Genomic DNA, 22,585 nt, shown 5'->3' with positions numbered 1-22,585 from the left:
TCCCCCCTTCTGTGATAGGAGAAGATGGGACTGGAGGAGGCAGAGGAAATGGGATGAAGGAGATGGGACTGGAGGAGGAATGAGATGAAGGAGATGGGGCTGGAGGAGGAGGAGGAGGAGGAGGAGGAGGACATGGGATGGAGGACATTTGACTGAAAAAGGAGGACATGGGATGGAGGAGATGGGATTGCAGGAGGACAAAGAGGACATGGGATAGAGAACATGGGATGGAGAAGTAGGGGGGACATGGGATGGTCAGTGGCAAGATTCAGTGGGAGAGCCAGTTGGAGGGCCCTGGAGAATGTTGATGGACAGGCCTGGGCCTAAAGCTGTGTAAGGGGACCCACAATTTCTGATGGCTGCCCTGTGTCCTAACATCCCTCTCCCTGCGTTTCTGGTTCTATAATAAACTCTTAAAAAGTGAATGGTGCCCAACTTCTTCAACCCTACAAAGAGCCTAGAATTCCACTCTGAGGTGAAATGCTACCCCACGGGGCACCAGGAGGTACTTAACCTTTGCCTAGGGTGGTGCTACACAGGGAACATGATGGTCTACAGTTTCTGTGAAAGGGAATTCCTACTATTTATTGCAGTATCATACCAAAATTACACAGATTTCTTTACATAAGAGGTAATTTGAACCAGCTGTAGACCTACAAGGTCCAGTAGAGGAGTGGGTCTTGACATTTCTATACTAATAAGAAACGACTGGTTAGTTAAAGGTGCTGTTACATGGTCCAGTCATCTGAGTCAACAGGAAAAAAAATCAATACTCCTAAATAGCGCTCAGCATTCATCACACAAAAATATGTTTACTGTATCTTTTGTTGTATCAAAGTTTGAAGGTCCTACCAATATTTATACAATGATTCAATGTAAACAAGGGCTTTGATTTTTCCTCAAGGCACCCCTAGATTGATGTTGGCCCCTGTGTTTATGTGGGAATCAATTCCTCCATGTATGGCCAGCCTAAAGCCTCGTACGCACGTACGGGTTTCCCGGTGGACTTTTTACCGCCGGGAAACCTGAGGGGAAATCCGAGAACCTGCTTGGTAACTTTTTCCCCCTACACACGACTGGGTTTCCAGACGGGAAAACTGCCATGAGAGTTTGGTCGGGAATCCCGGCCGTGTATATGCTCTACCGCAGTGTTTCCCATAGGAAAACTACCAGGTTAAAAACCTGCCAGGAATCCCGGCGGGAAAAAGAGAGCTGGTTCTCTTTTTTTTTCCCGGCAGTTTTCCTGTTGGGAAAACTGCGATGGAGCATACACACGGCCGGTTTTCCGGGTCAAAAGCTCTCATGGCAGTTTTCCTGACAGGAAATCCAGTCGTGTGTACGAGGCTTTAAGCAATTTCTGTTACATCATGCCTGGACCTCTGACTGCCCTCTAATATAGATGTCCAATTAACCCATTTTTGGATGTTTTCACTGACAAATAGATTTGGCATGCTTTCTGTAAAGTGGGGCTATTCATAAAACTTTTCATGCAACGTTCACACTTGGATTCCATTGTAAAAATGTGTGAAATCTGGGAGAAAGTTGTGTGAATCTTGTGTGAAAGCAATTATCAGTAGACCCCAAAATGTGGTTTACTGTAATTACATTTTTCAATCTGTGTTTGTTATCCTTTCAAACGTATTGGGGTAAATTCCTATGACAAAGAGCAAACTAAAAAGGTCAGCAACCAATCGGATAAGAAATTTCCGAATCTGAAAACTGTGAACCGAAATCTGATTTGATGCCTTATTGTACTTTCCATATCCTCATTGCTCTAGTACAACATTCATATCTTATCCAGATATTCTTACTCCAACTGTGTGGTGCCCCATTCTGGTCTGGTTCCAGTATTAGCACCATCTTCATAATGATGATCACTCAGCACCTACATTGGGTAATTGAGGCAGCTACAGGGGTTCCGCAGAGGAAAGCCCCCTCCCAGAACACAGAGCTGTTGCCCTTTGCATTGAGCCTGCTAATCACGCTGGGATTAGACTCATTAAACCCACCGTTAGCTTCCCTTCTTACCATGGTAATCCCCTCCGCTCCCCCCAGATAAACGCATTCTTTTAGGGCTTACACAATGTTTACTGGGGGCGACCGCAGAGCCCTCAATGAAAGTGTTGTTTTACATGTTCTTTTCCACTCATATCTGAGAGCACAATAAGGAGGTAGGAAATGTACGTAGGAGACAGATGAGGAGCTGGCTCACGCAGTGTTGGTTTAAATGTGTCACAAGTTATTCAGTCTATCATGAGCTCGCAATGACCCTCGGTGACTGCATTTCCTTCTCCGTTTACCGTTTACTGTGCATTTGCTGCCTTAATGGGTTCTTTATCTACAGGGTTTTTCCTCAGCTTTATTGTACTGTTACCTGTACAGCCTGGTACTAATACTAAAAGGTACCTAACAAATCAAATGCTGGGCACTCACAGGCAGATGTTTCCCAAAAATCAATGGTCAGAAGACATTCACAAACACTAGAATCTTGGTTTGATCATATAATGTGCCTAATTAAGTGGTGTATGCTTGGTTAAAGTGTATCTAAATGCAGGAACACACATGTAATATATTGCAGGTTACCAGTTTCCAGATGTACTGGCTACATTTGTTTTTATTTTTCATGCTTTTTCAATATGGAGGAGCAGAGTTGTCACCTGGGACAGGACTACAATAACTTCTACCCCACCTTTTTCCTGTAACATGGCGGGGTGTTTTTCAGTCCTCATAGATAGATTGGAACAATGCTAACTGATTAGAGTGTAAAGCTGGGTACACATGAATGGAGAAACAGCCGGTTAAAAAAAATAAAACGACCGACATTCAGCCCATGTCTATGCTGTTTGACCAGCTTCTGTCGGACGTGCATGCTGGAAAACCAGCATCCGACCAACTCCTTAGCCAATGGCAGAGAGCGCTGATCAGAGTGTTCTGGGGGGGTTTGTCCCCCATGTCAGAGCACAATAGCACAGCGGGGGAGATCGCTCAACCAACCTTGCATGGTTAGTACAGCGGCTCCGACCGCTGTACTAACATGTACTGTACAAATAGTGTGTACCCAGCCTAACACAAATAACTAGCACAGGGAGTTATTAACTCACAAGATTTATGGAAGGATAAACAGACATTTTTTTGTTTGCACTTATTGAACAGATATAACAAACTTCCTTTAAAAGTATATTTAAAACACAGAAAGGAACCAAATACGATAATTTCATTGTTAGGGTTTTCATACACTTTAGAGCAGGGGTAGGCAACCTGAAAGAGGTGGAGAGCTACCTGAACAACATGGGAGAAGTCAAAGATCACCAGGCACAGTGTCACCTCCTCACCTCTGATTGCCGTACTACTGTGTCGCAATTGCTTGCATTGCAAAACAATCATGGGTTTAAATCAGATAGTGAGGAGGCAATATATCGCCTCCTCACCACCTGTCAAACACACTGGGATTGCTTTTCATGGGAGCAGGAGTGTCTGCTAACCTTATGAATGAGCCCTTAGTTGCATTCAGCAATGGCACCCTAATGCTCGTTCACACGTAAACATGGGGGGGGGGGGGTTGGTAAAACCCTGTGGTTGAGTTGGCTTTTGCGGCTCTTGCTCACTACTTCAGCTCCAACTTTAGTAGTCCCTCTGAATTTCTCTCTGTTTGATGCTCTGGAATGGCACGTCGGCAAGTCCAGACCGTGATCTACCAGTCACCTGTCCGCGGTCTACTAGTAGATCGCGATCTACAGGTTGCTGACCCCCACTTTAGAGGAAACCTTTGATAAGAGAAAGAGAAGAGAAAAGAAGAGGTGTTTTTCTGCACATTAGTTTCATAGAAAAACTATGCTGCATCATCATTGGGACTACAGGGAGTTTCCCGGTGGGCCGATGGCTCAGTGGGCCGGTTTTAGTGACACCCTGTCAAAGCAATGGCTGCGCGGCTCGCCCTCCACTTCATGCAGTGATGTGGGAAGGATGAGAAAAATACAGAGGAGAATAAGTGAAATAATAAAAGAGGTGAGTGAGGACTCCTTATGTTATGCTACTTATGTTTTTTTGCACAATTGCGTATAGTTTAGATCAGGGGTCTCAAACTGTCGGCCCTCCAGATGTTGCGAAACTACAAGTCCCATGAGGCATTGCAAGGCTGACAGTTACAAGCATGACTCCCACAGGCAGAAGCATGATGGGACTTGTAGTTTCACAACAGCTGGAGGGCCGCCAGTTTGAGACCCCTGGTTTAGATACTGTTTTTATGCTTGTTTGCAAAATTAAAGTGGGTCGGTCTGGATAAAGTCCAGGGCCAAATTTTTTTCTCAGTCCAGCCCTGTGCATCATCAGATTTATGCCTCCTAGTAATGTTTGGTGTAGGAAATGTTCATCTAAGCATTTTCAATCATTAAATAGCAAGATATGTAGAACAGCGTTCTATTGTTATAGGTCTTGGCTTCCATTACTGTGCTGTATTGTGCTGCATACAGTATAAAAACTGCCTGCAACATTTGGGGTACTGTTACACAAGTTTTTAAAGTGTTTGTTACCCCAGCATTTCATATCTCTGATATGTGCCTGTTGTACCATGTTTAACAAGACACATGGCCACTCATTAAAATTAAAAGAAAAAGAGGTTTAACCTTAAAGGAGTTGTAAAGAATTATTTTTTCACCTTAATGCAATCTATGCATTAGGGTGAAAAAACATTGAATGCTGACACCCCCCCTGACACCCCCCCCCCCGAGCCCCCTGTTATACTTACCTGACCCCTCAAAAGTCCCGTGCGGTCCCGATATCCTCTTCGCCGTTCAGCTTGGCCGCTGATTGGCTAGAGCGAATGGATTGAGAGCAGCGCAGCCGTTGGCTGACGCGGCGCGCTGAGGGGCGGGGCCGAGTGATACAGCGAGGGGCTATGGCTACTCTCTGTATCACGGGAGCGCGCCCGCAATTACTGACCACCATGCAAGCTCTCGCATGACTGTAGTGAGTAATTGCGGGGAGGACCAGAGACAGCCGCCAAGAGACCCAGAAGACGTGGATCGGGGCCACTCTGTGCAAAACGAACTGCACAGTGGAGGTAAGTATAACATGTTTGTTATTTTAAATTACATTTTTTTTCCCTTTAGTGACACTTTAAACCACATAGAGGGTTCTTTACTGTTAGAGCAGCAAGGATGTGAAATTCCCTTCCACAGGCGGTGGTCTCAGCAGGGGGTATCGATAGTTTCAAAAAACTATTAGATAAGCACCTGAACGACCAAAACATACAGGGATATACAATGTAATACTAATCACACACATAGGTTGGACTTGATCAACTTTTTTAAACCTCACCTACTATGTAACTATGTAACTTGTATGATAACGTTTCCTGTTCTCTTTGTATTTCTTCCTTTGTGTGAAATCCCTGGTGTTCCCACCAGTTCCTTTGTTTTTCTTATAAAAACTAACCACACTAAGCAGGAGAATACACCGTGGTCAGTTCTCTAGCTGTGCTGGGAACTCAGCCTGCTCTCCTACAATGATCAGACTTGTCCTGACATGCCCCCCCCCCCACATAGCCATTCACTAGAAAGCTCCACGTGCTGCTGCTTCTCCTCCTCCTCCCAGCTCTTATGTAGCTGAGAACAGAGGGAATGTGATCACTTATAAAAAGGGAAATAAAGGTATTTATAATATTTTTTTTATATCTATTCAGAAATGTTTTGCCTTTAATTTAAATTTTTAAGGAAATGGGTTGCTTTACAAGGTGATGCTTTACAAAAAATGAATGGCAATATCAAAAAGACACGCATGTCTGTCATAACAAAAGATGCTCCCTCACTTCCCATAGTGCATGAAAAAATGCACATAACATGTGTCAGTTTATGAATTCAGATTGTACTTTTCACCCACTTTTTACAATTTGATTGTACAATCTGTTTTAGATTTTCCAACAACTGCAATGTTAGGACCTACCTTATTGTACATATATATATTGAATGGGGTGTTTGCATGCGGCTGCTGCTCAGCCAAAAACGTTTTAGCAGGTGGCACAGGTCCATTCAGTTCCCTTAGGATCTGACCAAAATTCACACAGTGTATGGCCAGCTTTACAGAGTTGTCACTGTGAAGTTTCCCTTCAAGGCTGTGGTAATGAAGAAATCAGAGAGCACAGTGGTCTGCATATGCCCAAGCTTAGGTTTAGGGTAATATAGAAGATGTGGAAGTATATCAGCATCTATGGGAATATACTGTAGCTACTGAGCTACTGAGCAGAAGGCAGTCATACATTACAGAACACTAATATACAAGTCACTGCACTATAAGGCACTATACACTAAAATGCACTCTATTAGGTGTCCATAATGCAGACACCTATCAGTGGCACATTAGAATTCTAACAGGGGATCAGTGCTTACCCAAAGGCACAACTTACTCTAAACCTCCTCATAATAGTAACCTTCCTTTAAACTTTAACACTAACCCTCCCTTAAGTTAACAACCATGTATCTAACCCCCCCCCCCCCCAAAACAAAAATGTTACATTTTCCAGTTTCTCAATCATTAAATGTAATGGCAGCTTTTATTTCCTAATACCTGTTAATCTTGCCAGAAATGCAGTGTCTATGTCACTTCCTGTGAGCTGAAAAGAAAGCTCAAAGGACCTTATCTTTTTTGCGTAAACTACAAGTCGCATCATTCCAACATGCAATAGAGGTGAACAATGGCAATTAAGTTTAACCCCTTAGAACTGGTGCCTGCCGGCCCTTTAAGGGGTTTAGAATGACGGGAGGTGGGGCGGGGCTTATGGTCATGTGACTGCCGTGATTGGCTGTCAAGGCGGTCACATGATCAGAAATCTCCCGATCGCAAGCTTTCTGTTAGCCGGCGGTAACTGTGGCTGGAGCATGCTTTTGGCACAGCTCTATTGGCACTATTGCATGCAAATATGCGGCTGCTCGGGGCCAAGGCTTGCCCGCTGAGAGCCTGCATATTTGCACGTGCCCTCCGTGAAGTGATTAAAATCCAGTCTGTGTGACAACCATGGCTCCTTGGTTGTCCTGTCGAGAAATGAGCATAGCCATTAAGGAAAGCCTTCTGCAGGATTACAAGGTGAAAATAAAGGTAAAAAAAGCCTGAAATAAATACAAAACAAAACGAATCCAGCCACCACATCTAATGATTAGTAAACTGCAATATATTACATACAGTATTTCTTTTTAGGTTTAGATATGATTTAATCTCATCTTTATATACAAAATCAATCATTAATGGAAGGTATTGTTCTAACTTCCCTCAAGAAAGGCATAATCAAACCCCTCCTAAAGAAACCCAACCTCGACCCCAAAGACCCAAACAACCGCAGCCCGGTAACAAGCCTTAGCACCATCTCCAAAATCATGGAGAAAGCAGTAGTACAACAGCTACAACTGGACACCCACAAACTCCTGGACCCACTACAAAGTTTCCGCTCAGGCCATGGGACAGAAACAGCACTTCCCAAAATATGGGATGATGCCCTCGAAGAAGCAGATGAAGGAGAATCCTGTCTCCTGGTGCTGCTGGACCTCAGTGCAGCTTTAGACACAGTAGACCAAAAAATTCTACTCACTCGTCTCACAGAAGTAGCAGGAGTTGCAGACTCAGATCTACCCTGGTTCATGTCATTCCTAAAAAATCAATCCCAGACAGTAAAACATGCAGAGTCCCTCAAGGATCACCCCTGTCGCCCATGCTCTTCAACATCTACCTCCGCCCACTCTTTAAAATCATCAGAAAACAGGACCTGCTCTACCACTCCTATGCTGATGACACTCAACTTTATTTTCGCATCACCAACAAAAAAGACCAATATCACGGAATAGAAAATGCCTAACATTGATAGATAATTGGATGACGAAGAGCTCCCTCAAACTCAATGGATCCAAAACAGAACTTCTCTTTCTCCACGCAAACCAAAAGACAAACTCTAGGATGACATGGACACCACCCACCACCCTTGGACAAACCATCACCCCAAGCACTACAGTCAAAAGCCTCTGAGTCATCTTTGACTCAGACATGACTATGGACGCACAAATAGGATCAGTAGTTAGCGGATATCACGATCTTCTCCGCTTGCTGCGCAGACTCATCCCCCTCATCCCGGAAGAGGACACTGCAGTAGTAGTTGGAACAATTATCAATTCCAGACTCGACTATGCAAACTCCCTCTACCTAGGACTACCCAAATACCAGGTTTCCCATCTACAAGTCATCCAGAACACAGCGGCCAGACTGGTAACAGGAAAAAACCCTGGGAATCAATCACCCCGGCCCTGAGGACTCTCCATTGGCTAGCCGTAAAGGATCGGGTTACATTCAAGACCCTCTGCCTCACCCATAAATGCACACAAGGAAACGCACCACAATACTTATGCGAGAAAATAAAACACTACACCCCTAACTCCGATCAACTAACCAAAACCTCCTCCACATCCCCAAGTCCCACTACAAATCTAAAGGAGAACGAAGATTCGCAGTCCAAAGAACCACGGCTATAGAACGCTCTACTCACGAACATCTGCATGGAAGAAAATCATCGGGCCTTGAGGAAAAAACTTAAGACCCACCTCTTCTGAAGTATCTGGACGACATTGGATACAAAGCACCTTGAGGCGTTTTAGTTCACATTTGTAGCGCTATACAAGTTACTCACTCACTCACTCACCTCTTTGGCAGCAGGATTCTCTGACCAAGTTAGCGGCTGTTGCCTTTATTGCCTCTGTGGTACTGAACACTATTGCATAAGTAGATGTAGGCTTTTTAATAAAATGCTTTACTGTATATTCACAGTGTAAGCTACTATGGAAAAAGTAGCAAGCACTTTTATAAGCAGCAAGCATCGAAAGTGCCGGTTTTAAAATGGCAAAACAAGTTAAATAGTTAGGCAGGCTGAAAATAGACACAAGTTCATCTAGTTCAACCAAAAAAATATATATACGGTATATAAAATATTATCACCACGTGCATCCCAAATGACTCTGCAATGTAAAAGACTCCAAAAGACTGGTTCTGAAATACTCATGTATACATTCAGGGCCAATGGGCTATAGTGGTTTACCAATTTGTGGTCTCAAATAAGACCTCTAGAAATAGCTTACCAGCATTTACCCAATATGCTCTCCACTGGCCGATTATAATAAGAGAACAATGAGCATCTGTCTGGGACTTGAGACTCAAGAGGCAGCTCCATTGGAATGCCTCAAAAGGTACTGCATGATCTAAAACACAGTTTCCTTCACTTACTGTGAAGGAAACTGTGTTTCTAAGCTCTTATTAAGTTGTGGTGCTTCTTCTACCTTATCAACAGCCACTGCACCTGTCAAATCTTCAGCTCAAAGTCTTTACTTTACAGTTGAAGCTGAGAATTGCTTAGGTCGATCAGTGTTAAGCTGGGCTTGAAGGCTCTTAAAAAAAAACGTATCTTCTGATTCCGGGGTGAATTTGTGTCTGCCAGACCTCCTCTTGTCAGAGTTTCCTCCAGCTTCCAAGTGTTTTTGATGGTGTAGAAAAGTGTACTCACTAACACCTTGGCTTTCTTTGCAATTTCTCTAAAGGAAAGTGCTACACTTTTAAGGGTTATATTGGCCTTTGTTAATTACTATTTTTTTGCCATTTTGAGGGCAATAGACTACTTCCTGCAGTACAATATTGTCCAAATATTGCTTATGAGGATGTAGTAACACAGTCTGTTTCAACGCTGCTTTATTACAGAGAGCTTGTAAGTAATCAAAAAAATCTGTAGGAATTGTTAGCATAAACTTTCAAGGCTTCATTTACTTACATTGTTGCGGAATAACTTTGAGTTGTTAACCCGTTGCTTCTTCTCTGAAAAGGCCGTTTTGTATAACTCTGAAATGTAAATTATTTTTCAGTTTTTGTTAACCTAAACTTTTTCTATCACCTCTGGCAGTTTACTGCTTACCTTTGTACCATTTCAGGTTATTCACTGGACTTGAATTGTTTAATTTTCAGTAAAAACTGGAAAAATCTCAGGCAGGTTTGAATGTATTTGGTCCCCGCTGGCTAGATACCCCTGGTTTAAGCCCTAGGGAGCTTGTGATGTCTAGAATTTTACAGTGTCCATAGAACTGAAATGTATGTGTGGTGAATCTGGCGATGAAGTATGGGATTGTTAAACTTGACTGTGCGCACAATGTTTGTGTACGAAAAAATACTGTAAGTTCTTGTGCATTGGAAACTGTTATATCGTATGTTCAATAAAAATCTTTTTTGATAAAAAAAAAAATGGAAAAATTGGGGTGTTCCAAAACTTCTGACTGGTAGTGTATGTGGCTAGTATAATAGGAGTAGAGCCGGACCTCCTGGTCAGCTGATTTGTTTAGTGTCACTGATATGATTAAAACCAGAGGATCAGCATGACGTACTGCAAACTACCATTTTAAGAAGAGGAATGCGTATGCTAGTCAAAGTATTTTTCTTGGGAAAGGACTTCTTGAAAGAATCAGAAATCCTTACTGCTCAGCAACATAGTATAATTTGGCAAATAAGAACTGCAACAGTCCATGGAACTAAACAATAAACACATCTATACAATATACAACTGGCTTTCTGAATGCATTTAAAGAAACAAGACTATAAAATGGGATAAATTATAACCTGGTTTATTATCAGAAAACACATTAAATAAGATTATTTGTTAAAAAGATATTAAATTCTGTTTTGAACATTCATTGTCTCACATCTAAAGGAAGCTGGAACATTAAAATGAACAAATTAAATTACAATTTATAAGTAGAAAAATATACTCTAAGACTGATTGTGCAGCAGCTGTGTTAAAGCAAATTTCCTTTGCAAAGTTACAGTAAGACTTGATCTAAAAAAATATATCTTATTCTGAAAAAGTGGCACACTTCTCAAAAAAGACCACCTTTTACCCTCTGGTAATTAATAATGCATGGCTCGATAATGTAGTATTTTTATATCATTATAAAACATGATCAGTGGTAAAAAGATTGTGCAGAAGGGAACAGCTTGGAAAACTGGAGCACAGGTAGAAGTTGAAATAAATAATATTAATGAGTTCAAAGCTTTCTTGTAAATGTGCTTATTATAGCATCTTTTGTCTCCTTTTGCCCTCGGTATAAACATGTCTCACAATGGTATAAAAAAAGGGAATGCCATCCATTCATTTGATATAACCACCATTCAGTAAAAGTAAGGTAAAAAGCAGGTTGCTTGGTTGCTTACAGACTGTGCCAGCACAAGGTGCCTCTGAGGCTTGGTTCACACCTATACCATTTTTAATGCTTTTTGCAGAAACACACAGTTTATATAACATGGTTCCCTATGGGAAATGTTCACATCTATGCTTTTTTTTTCAGCCGCTGCGTTTTTGGAAAGGGTTAGGGATTTTTTTAAAAGCAAAAAGTGCATTTTTGGTTCAATAGAGAAGCAGCAGAAAACCATGCAGTTCGTTTTTCCTGCAATTTGCATTTTTTAATTCACCCAACAAATCGCCCAAAAAAAGCATCAAAAATGCAAAACGTAAAAAAAATGTGTCAAAAACGCACGTGCAAAAATGCAAAATGCACTGCAAAAAGCACTGCAGAAATAGCAAAGCAAACTGCATAGGTGTGAACCAAGCCTTCAGGCCTCTTTCACACATGCGGACCCATTCGTTTCATTAGTTTAGTCATGTTTTTTCTAAGAAAAAGACGGATGAAGTTTACATCAGTTTTTCATCAGTTTCTCCTCAGTTATTTTTATATCCACTACCAAGGCAAAAACAGACCGTTTGTCCGTTTACATCCATTTTTCATCCATTCAGTTTTGTTAACGGAACAAAAATAGGGCTTCGATCCATTTAAAAAAAAAAAACAGATGTTGATGAATGCTGATGTAAATGTATGATCACCTGTTCACATCCATTTTTAATCCGTCAACGTATGGATGAAAAATAGACAAATGGTCCGTATGTGTAAAAGGGGCCTAAGGACAGCCATACATGGTTTGAATTTCCAAATCTTTTTAAAGAAGTTTTGTTTGAGTTTCTCACCATTAGTGGGCCACAGTAACAGCCGAATTTGAGTGATCGGGCATGTTGGAATTTTTTTTAAAAACAAATTATTTTTTAATCAATGATGGGAGAATCGTGTGAGAAATATATTCGAAAAAGAAATGCGCATGAGCACAAGAAAAGACAATTTTGGCTGGGTTGGTTTAGAAAACAATGGTGGCATCATCGGATCACAAAACTTCTGATTTTCGAAAGCAAATTAGTTCGGAATTCGACCAATATATGGCCTTGCATTGGGGACTGGCTCAAGCCAATTTTTCGGTGTGATGACAGGTGTGTGTTGCCCAGATACAGCTTTTCAATTTTCAGGCTGATCACTTATATCAACACCAGAGTCATTGATTCAATGATGCTGCAGGCCTGATAGGTCATCATAAGGCCATGTATGCTCAGGAAAACTTTACTGACTGAGGACAATAAGTAATCTTTCCACTGTTTTGATGTAATCTTGGGCCAATTATGGCAGCTTGGGTTTATTTTGGAATGCATTTTACAGGAGTCTTGTTTGTTGGGCAAATAATGACTGATGCTGAAAGATATCATACCAATCAAAAACAGCGATCACATGAGTGCATTATGTCACTGTGTGGCTGGTATTTTTGCAAGGTATAGCCAACTCGCCCTGATTCTGTCATACAAGTGAGCCTACTTTAGACTTAGTGAAATGGGAACCCATCTGTTCTTTCAGACACTGTGCCTACTGGCAAAAATTGGGTTAATTTACTAAAACTGGAGAGTGCAAAATCTGGTGCAGCTCTACATCGAAACCAATCAGCTTCCAGGTTTTATTGTCAAAGCTTAATTGAACAAGCTGAAGTTAGAAGCTGATTGGCTACCATGCACAGATGCACCAGATTTTGCACTCTCCAGTCTTAGTAAATAAAGCCCAATGTCTTTATATGAATGGTATTCCCTTGTTTCTTTCTTTCTAAAAGATAAACTCAACATATTCCCACCTACCCATGCACAAACCATCAACTTAAATAACAATCATATTTGACAGTACAGTAGTATAATAAGAACAAGCTGTATTTTGTTGCATTTCAGCACCATAGCAGTAGTATAATCATGTGTTTGTACACACAATGTTAAAGATCTCTAAAGGATGAGTGTTCAAAGATCACAATTGTTATTGCAAAAGTAAAAATAAATAATCAGTGCACAATGACCTTTGTCTCCTCCTCTATTTCAGTGCATTTATATCTAGAGACTGTACGCAATTAAATTGTACAGACAGGTGATCAGAATTCCAAACTGTGATATTGAGACAGACAAAAGTGTCTTGGTGTTCACAAGGATCCAGTGTATAACTATTAAGCACTCTGGCTGGTCTACAAGGCCAAGATTGTGCCTATAGATAGTTGGTGTGCATGTCTGCTGACATAAAAAAGGGCTGCACAAATAAAAACATGCCGAACCAGCCATGAAATTGTGGCAAACGGGCATTAAACATATAGCTGGTCATTAATTATCAATGCCTTTGCTTTGTTAGATCATCTGACAATAATATAAAATCACTTGTAGCACCTATAGCGTACAACTCCTTTTAGAGTCACCAGGGTAACTTATTCTTCAAAAGCCAACATACCGTACATTTATTAACTGACACTTATACAACGTATGTGTGAATCTGTCTTCTGCCCTGGTTTGTCTAATGCCATGTACACACGATTGGAATTTCCGAGAAAAAGTCTGATGGACTTTCCGATCTTGTGTAGCCCCATCGGAGTTGTTTCATTGGAAATTCTGATGAATTCCATCCCAATCGTGTGTACGCGGCATAAGAGTCTCTGCAAAGTTCTTCACATGGGAATTCGTTTGTGATTTGAGGTTGACGCAAGCATAATGAGAGGCTGCCATGACTGGGATATAACTGAAAACTACAAAAGGCCCCCCTTCCAATGATCAAACATCTACTTTCTATTCTCTCTATATCAGAATGTCTTCCTATAAAATAGGAATTTCCCCAAAAAATTGCAATTTCTTAAACAATTTTAGGAATTACCCTCTTAACCAATTATCTGCACAATAATTTAGCACATTCAAGGTCCCTCTGATTGCAAATAATATTAGCCACCAGCTTTGTATAATAGTCACTCTTTGGGGACCATGTTCCTTCAAGACCATGACTCTTAGCAAGCTGTTATTTGCTGAACTGTACTCAGCAGATAGGCAAAACAGGAAACTCGAGATCTGAGGGAACACATGTCAGCAGCATTTCCAGTTAAATCCATCCTCTTGTATAGCATATCAAGGAATTTCCCATCCAAGGACTTTTTTGGCCAGAACAATCAGGAAGTGGCAGTACCAATGAATCCCATCATTCCCCATAAATTCTGGAAGAATGAAGAACAGGTTGTAAAGTAGTCTTATAGGAGCGAATGACCTATGTGCTATTTCATGCCATTCAATATTTGCATAGCAAGATGTCAATACACCATCTACAAGAATGGTTCCATGAGCAGTCAGTGGAGCATAAACCCCAGTTTTTTCTTGTATGGACACATTTACAACTTTAGATGGCAGCAGCTGAGTGCCATTAGCAAATATTTGAACAAAGTCCCCAACCTGGACACGATGTGCATAAACTGGCAAAAATCCCGCCAGTGGGTCTCTGGTTGCAAAGATCAAATGGTTTGGGGTAAGCCGAAGGCTATATGGATGTCCTTCAGCCTCAATAACTATGAACGTGGCTGGCTCATCCAGATCTTTGTGCAAAAACAGCAAAACCTCTGTTGATATCAAATGTCCTGTTTCATCTGTGGTAAGGATTTTATCACCAAGTTGCAATTCTGACAGAGGTTTACGTTGCCCGCTAATAATATTGACCATGGCGGTTCCTGGAAAGCAGCCACCAGAACGGACAGCTAAGGAGTTGTCTGAAAGATAAAAAATATGAGATACGTAAGAAAACAAGTAAATTAAAAAACTAAAAGGTAGACACAGAAATAGAACTGTATGATCGAATCTAATACAAAGAATTTTCAAAGCTACATAATCACTAATAACTGAGAAAGTATTGGAGAAACCCTTAAACATGAAACTGCTCTTAAATCATTAGCGCTTCTGTAATATTACAGCACAAAAACATATGTAAACTGTAGTAACTAGTTCCGTTGCACTTTGCTTAGGTTGGAACAGTTGGAAATGTCATTGTTGATTGGCTTCCATGTCTTACCAAACCAAGCCAGATCGGGAGCTGGTCAATTGCTAGTTTTCCAGCATTCTCATCTGACAAAAGCCGGCTTCTGTTGGACCGGCTGCCATACACATGGGCCGAATGTCAGGCGGTTTTTATTGAACCGGCCCATGTTGCCCAGCATTCAGCCTGCAAGGAACCAGGCTTAAGACACCCTGCAGACAACTGGCTGTTGGAGAAATTTCCTTAGACATCTACAAGGCCAAAACTGGTTCTGGGCAGCATCACAGGTTTTTACAAAAGGTGACAACTTGTTGGACCCTAATTTGGAAGGCAAAGATCTCTGGATCTCCACACTCATTTTATCCTTATCCATTGATCCATCAATCCAAAATTCTTTTCCTGATGGAATCTTTCCAGTATTACTCCACGATCAATGCTGCTGTCTACTGTGCTAACTGCTCCCTCAAGCATACTTTATGTGGGTCAGATAAGAAAGGTCATTGTTATAAACATAGGTGTTTCATAATCTACAGGGTGAGCACAAAAACACTCCTTGATTTGAAGTAGTTATAAACTCAAAATGTTAGTATGTTTAGAAATTTGGTGACCACAGATACAATAACTCAAAAAATATATTTTTTCTACTGCAGAATCTCCATGCACGCCTTCCACTGCCAGAGGGCAGTAAAACCCAACATGGTGCTCACTCCACAGCAAAGTAGCTGGTGCAAGTTGGAATTGGCTAAAACAGTGCTTTGACTGGGCAGCGTGTTTTTAAACGCAAATTTAATGTGGATCCGCCTACTAAAAAGTACATTTTGAAGTGGTACCACAATTTAATTGAGAAAGGATGCATCTGTGATTGGACAAAGGGATATTCTGGCTGACCATAGGTCTTTGAGCAAGTTGTTGATCTAGTCAGGAAAGACTCTTTGAATAGCCCTAAGAAGTCAGAGAGTTGCACGTCCTGCAAAGCAAGGTAAGCAAGATCTTATGCAACGCTTGTGGTTTCACTGTTACAAACTGAAATTGGTCCATTTACACCTGCAAGACAATAAAACGCAACTTAAATTTTGCAGGAATCTCCAGGCGTTAATGGAAAATGATAACCTCCCATCAAAGATCATTTCCAGTGATGAGGCGACCTTCCATTTAAGGCACACATGGAGTGTGTGTGATACCAACCGATACCACATAAAACGTTATGAGTTGATGCAACTGTAGCCACCAATGTGTAAGAATATTCCAAAAAAAGTTACATTCTATATCTGTTGGAAATCAAGGAGTTTTTTTGTTCTCATCCTGTATTTAGGTGTATTTAGTACACATTAAATGAGGTAATATGCACTGTAAATCAATATTATTAAGCTGACACACAGCAAGCACATCAATGCAAACATGAAACATGAAAACTACAGTAGTCCAGTTGGGGTGAGTTATTTTTTAAGTTGTCACTTTATTAGCTTGTTATTGTAAATGGTCAATTGGTTGCATAATGGCTACAGATGTAGTGAGGAGATTCTATTGTGGTTCAACCAAACATAATGGGGAATGTGCATGGTCTAAGCATGCTTGTTGAATGAGGCCTCGTACACACAACTGTTTTCCTCAGCAGAATCCATCAAGAAACTTGGTGGGAAAGATTTTTTGCCGAGGAAACCGGTCGCGTGTACATTTTGCATCGAGGAAACTGTCGAGGAACTCGTCGAGCCAAAAAGAGAGCATGTTCTCTTTTTCCTCGACGGGAATGGAGAAAATTGGCTCGTCGAGTTCCTCAAAAAGCCAAACAAGAACTCGACGAGGAAAACAATGTGTTTCGCCTAACGAGTTCCTCGGTCGTGTGTAAGAGGTCTGATTGTTGATCCCAAACAAGGTTATTGCAGAATCTCAGAAAAAAGGCTGCTCTGAACATGCAACATGAACCTTGAAGAAGGCAGGCCACATTAGCCCCAATTCATTCTGGGTCTCACTTCTGTCAGGTTTAAAGATCAAACATGGCTATATTGGTTATGGGCAGGGCCGATCCGCCCTATAGGCTCACTATGCAAGCCGCTTAGGGCCCCGCAAAGCTGCGGAGGGCCCCGTCTGGTGACAACTCGCTGGCTGCATGGGAGAAGAGGTAAGAAGTCAGCACCCCCCCCCCTGCTTCTCATTTTAATGTAAGATGTCATTTCCGACAGCCATTTGCGACAGCAGAACATCCCCCCCCCCCCCGCATCTCAACTTTAAAGCGGGAGTTCACCCGAATTTTTTTTTTTGAACATTAGATTCATGCTCATTTTGTCAAGGGGAATCGGGTAGTTTTTTTAAAAACGAAGCAGTACTTACCATTTTAGAGAGCGATCTTCTCTGCCGCTTCCGGGTATGGTCTTCGGGACTGGGCGTTCCTATTTGATTGACAGTCTTCCGTCTTCCGACAGGCTTCCGACGGTCGCATACATCGCGTCACGAGTAGCCGAAAGAAGCCTAACGTTCGGCTCCTTTCGGAAAATCGTGACGCGATAGATGCGACCGTCGGAAGCCTGTCGGAAGACTGTCAATCAAATAGGAACGCCCAGTCCCGCAGCCCATACTCGAAAGCGGCGGAGAAGATCGCTCTCTAAAACGGTAAGTACTGCTTCGTTTTTAAAAAAACTACCCGCTTCCCCTTGACAAAATGAATCTAATGTTAAAAATTAACATTTCCGGGTGAACCTCCACTTAAAATGAATGTGACATGTCATTTTGATTTTGCTTAGGGCCCCAGGGAGGTCAGGATCGGCACTGGTTATGAGATTACCAAAATTGGACAACTAAAGGGTGGAAAATGTTGCCAGGTCTAAAGCCGCGTACACACGACCATTTTTAATGTTCTAGAAAAAACAAAGTTTTTTTTTCGATGTGATTCTTGTCAAGCCTGCCTTTGCTGATTTCGTGTTAGTAAAAGTTTGGTGAGAGACGATTCGCGCTTTTCAGTCTTCGTGCTATTCAGTCTGTTACAGCGTGATGAATGTGTTATCTCCATTACGAACGCTAGTTTTACCAGACCGAGTGCTCCCGTCTCAAAACTTGCTTCTGAGCCTACACGTTTTTTTCACATCGTTAAAGCCTACACACGACCGTTTTTCACAACGTGAAAAACGACGCGAAAAATTAGAGCATGTTCTAAATTTTTAATGCCCATTTTTCAGGTAATGAAAAATGCTCTGGAGCCTACACACGATCGTTTTTAACAACCGTTGGCCGCATACAAACGGTCGTTTGTACGCGGCATAACAAATCTTTCTGCAGGAAATGAATAATACTGTTGAGTCACTAAGGTGCAAAATCCCCAAGAAATTTTTCTGAATCGATGCCCTGAAGAAATCAGGCTATTCTGAAAGCAAAGTAGGTACTACCTAGTAGAGCTGCATGATTCTGGCTAAAATGAGAATCACCATTTTTTTTGCTTAGAAGATAGATCACGATTCTCGTAACATCATTTTTCACATTAAACAAAAAACAATTCGGCTAATTTTACTGTTTAGCATTTTTTTTATTATTCATTGAAGTGTATTTTTTCCCCAAAAAATTGCGTTTGAAAGACGGCTGGGCAAATACAGTGTGGCATAAAATATTGCAACAATTGCCATTGTATTCCCTAGGGTCTCTGCTAAAAAAAGTATATATAATGTTTGGGCGCTCCAAGTAATTTTCTAGCAAAAAAAACATTGATTCTAACTTAAGAAAGAAGTGTCAGAAAAAGATTTAGAGCGGTTAAACTTCCTGCATTTACACACAGAAGTTTATCCCTTTGATCTAAGAAGGAAGCCATTACATTGTTAAAAACTTGGCAAACTGCCCAAGACAGCTGAGTGAACAGAGAAGTTTCTACACTTGTTACATGAAAGAATCGGGAAACTGCAATAGAGACTGTCAGGGGGGGTTGAACCGATATCAAGATTTTTTAACGATTAATTGTGCAGCTCTACTACCTGGTCATACCTAATGAAGTGGACTTTGAATGTACTATATATAAGCAACAAATACTAAGACGTTATTGAGTTTTTTAGGAGTGGTTAACCACTTAAGGACCGCCTCCTGCATATATACGTCAGCAGAATGGCACGGCTGGGCACATGTACGTACAGGTACGTTCTGTACATGTACCCAGCCGTGGGTCGCGGGCGCGGTCCGAAGCTCCAGGACCGCGGGACCCGCGGACCCGATCGCCGCTGGGGTCCCGCAATCGGTCCCCAGAGCTGAAGAACGGGGAGAGCCGTGTGTAAACACAGCTTCCCCGTGCTTCACTGTGGCGGCTGCATCGATCGTGTCATCCCCTTTATAGGGAGACACAATCGATGACGTCACACCTACAGCCACACCCCCCTATAGTTGTAAACACACACTAGGTGAAACATAACTCCTTCAGCGCCCCTGTGGTTAACTCCCAAACTGCAACTGTCATTTCCACAATAAACAATGCATTTTAGATGAATTTTTTGCTGTGAAAATGACAATGGTCCCAAAAATGTGTCAAAATTGTCCGAAGTGTCCGCCATAATGTCGCAGTCACGAAAAAAATCACTGATTGCCGCCATTAGTTGTAAAAAAAAAAGAATTAATAAAAATGCAATAAAACTATCCCCTATTTTGTAAAGGCTATAAATTTTGCGCAAACCAACCGATAAACGCTTATTGCGATTTTTTTTACCAAAAATATGTAGAAGAATACGTATCGGCCTGAACTGAGGAAAAAAACAATTTTTTTATTTATTTTTGGGGGATATTTATTATAGCAAAAAGTAAAAAATATTGAATTTTTTTCAAAATTGTCGCTCTAATAAAACCCGCAGAGGTGAGCAAATACCACCAAAAGAAAGCTCTATTTGTGGTAAAAAAAGGACACCAATTTTGTTTGGGAGCCACGTCGCACGACCGCGCAATTGTCAGTTAAAACGACGCAGTGCCGAATCGCAAAAAGGGGCCTGGTCCTTTACCTGCATTTTGGTCCGTGGCTTAAGTGGTTAAAGGATTTAGATGTTAATTCTGAAGATTAAAATTAATATATTATTTTATTTTCAAACTATAATTCATACTCGCTGTTCAGCAGCAAGCAGTAAACTTTTTAGAAAGACTATGCAACCCCTTTGTGCAGTTCTTATATTCTTTACTAATCTCAGTGCACAGTCACAGTATTAGAAGAGAAGTGGTGTCACTATGGCAAGTATCAAGGTAAAAAGTAAACAATGCTGAGAATCAAGGTGAGATGTCAGAATACAATGGGGAGTGTGGCTTCAAGAAGAAAACAATAGGGGGTAAGTGTGAATCAGAGTGATTACAGGTACGTGAGAAAATCTAGGTACTGGAATTAAAAGAGAACAGTCTATTTATAGTTAATTAAAACCTAAAGAATGCTTTTCTTGTTGTATCAGAAGGTTGTAAGGGTGGAAATACCTGGATCGAAATTCTTCTGGTTTAGCAGAGACCAGTTGAATTTTGGCCCATGAATGAGCAGGCTGGTTGTACAGAAGTCGATCTACTGATCGACCTTTGTACAATAAGCCTGTTAGCTATAGCTGGCAGCACTGATCATTGTATTCTGATGGCGGAGAAGTCAACCCAGTGGTTGAACTAAAAAAATTATTAATGTATGGCCAGACTAACTCTCACTAGCCATTAGGGAGAGTACAACAGTTCAGAAAAGGAAAACCTAATTAATAAACGGACCCCTACACCCAGATAGAAAGTATAACTTGCCACAAATTTGTGGCAGTGTCAAATTGTAAGTCTGTTAATTTGCTGCACATTATCACTGGCAAGTTGTACAATTGTAGAGCACTTGAAGCACAAGTTCTAGCTGACACTTAAAATTTGAGTGGCAAGTCTCTAGCAAGAGCAAAGTTGCAGTGCTGAGTCTACAGCAAGAGCTCTGCAAGTCACAGTGACCCCTGTGGTGGGATGACTATTGCACAACATACCTGAACCAGAATCGGCAGCAGACCTGCAGAATGTTTGCAAGGAAAGTTGACCAGGAGTCATGCAATGTGGACTTGTTGCAATTGTGCAACAAACTTGTGAAGCCTGGCAAGTCTAGCAATAGCTTAGAAAGTCATTTTCAACCTTATCTGGGTAGTAGCTTCTTTTCTCCCCGCATGTACAAGCACTATTTTGTAGGGGTCAGGGAATCTCCCACATTACTGCTAACTAACAAAAAAAATGTCAGTAGTCCACAGACATTGCTTCTCCATCCATGGGAAGATTACTGAATGACAGTGCTGAGAAAGCCCACCATAAACTTCACGGGCCAGATTCAGGTAGGAGAGCGGATCTTTATATTGGCGTAACGTATGTCATTTACGTTACGCCGCCGCAAGTTTTTCAGGCAAGTGCTTTATTCACAAAGCACTTGCCTGTAAAGTTGAGGCGGCGTATCGTAAATCACCCGGCGGAATTCAAATTTGGCGGATAGGGGGCGTGTATCATTTAAATCAAGTGCGTCCCCGCGCCGAACTAACTGCGCATGCGCCAGCCGCGACTGAATCCCAGTGCGCATGTTCCAAATCACGTCGCTAATTGTCAATGAAAGCGACGTGAGAGTAACTTATGCCCAGCTCAATTGTGAATCGACTTACGCAAACGACATAAATAACGTCTGTCCCGACGTCCATACTTAACATTGGCTGTGGCTCACTATAGCAGGGGTAACGTTACGCCGGGCGTAAGTCTTACGCAAACGACGTAAACAGATACGCTGGCCTTGCGTACGTTTCGTGAATCGGCGTATTTGCTCATTTGCATATTTAACAACGGGAACGCTACCTAGCGGCCAGTGTAAATATGCATCTAAGATACGACGGTGTAAGTGCCTTACGCCGGTCATATCTTAGCAACATTTAAGCTAGTGGAGTCGGACCACTTGGCCTTCAGGAGGAAGATTAAAACCCATCTCTTCTGAGGTCAAGGGGTTCCTTACCCATGAAATGGATACAGCGCCCAGAGGCGATTTAGTTCGCATGTGTTGCGCTTTACAAGTCTCTCTCTCTCTCTCTCTCTCTAAGCGTATCTCATTATGAGCATACGCTTAAATTTGCACGGGCTCAGATTAGGACTTACGACGGCGTATCTACTGATACGCCCGTCGTAAGTCTTTCTGAATCTGGCCCCTTGTATCTACCTACTGATACGCCCGTCGTAAGTCTTTCTGAATCTGGCCCCACATGTGTATGATGGGCTTTAAGTCAGATTGAGCCCTCTACTTAAAGTGTAAGTAAACCCACCTATCATTTTCAGCCAAGGAAGCTGCCATCTTGGCCTCTGTTTAATCTTCAACTGCCATGGTGCTGCACATGTGATCAGTTAGGACACCAGCCATTGGATGGTTTGACAGTTTGGTTGAGAGCACAACCAATGTGACAGTTGGCAATCCCGGCATGCCG

At 41.7% G+C, this 22,585-nt stretch overlaps 1 protein-coding gene across 2 annotated transcripts in view; it reads right to left on the bottom strand.

Moving 5' to 3' along the window:
* Positions 1–13,611: 13,611 nt before the first annotated feature.
* DHH (desert hedgehog signaling molecule) overlaps positions 13,612–22,585 on the bottom strand; it is a 106,386-nt gene continuing 97,412 nt past the window's right edge. For both annotated transcript variants that reach the window (XM_040341165.1, XM_040341166.1), the window contains exon 3: positions 13,612–14,925. In XM_040341165.1, coding sequence (XP_040197099.1) covers positions 14,297–14,925 — 629 coding nt within the window. In that variant the 3' untranslated portion in view covers positions 13,612–14,296. The remainder of the gene's footprint in view (positions 14,926–22,585) is intronic.

Source organism: Rana temporaria, chromosome 2 (assembly GCF_905171775.1).
Source record: "Rana temporaria chromosome 2, aRanTem1.1, whole genome shotgun sequence".
NCBI lineage: Eukaryota > Metazoa > Chordata > Amphibia > Anura > Ranidae > Rana > Rana temporaria.
The sequence above is the reverse complement of the archived record's forward strand: the minus strand, read 5'-3'. Positions and strand labels throughout refer to the sequence as shown.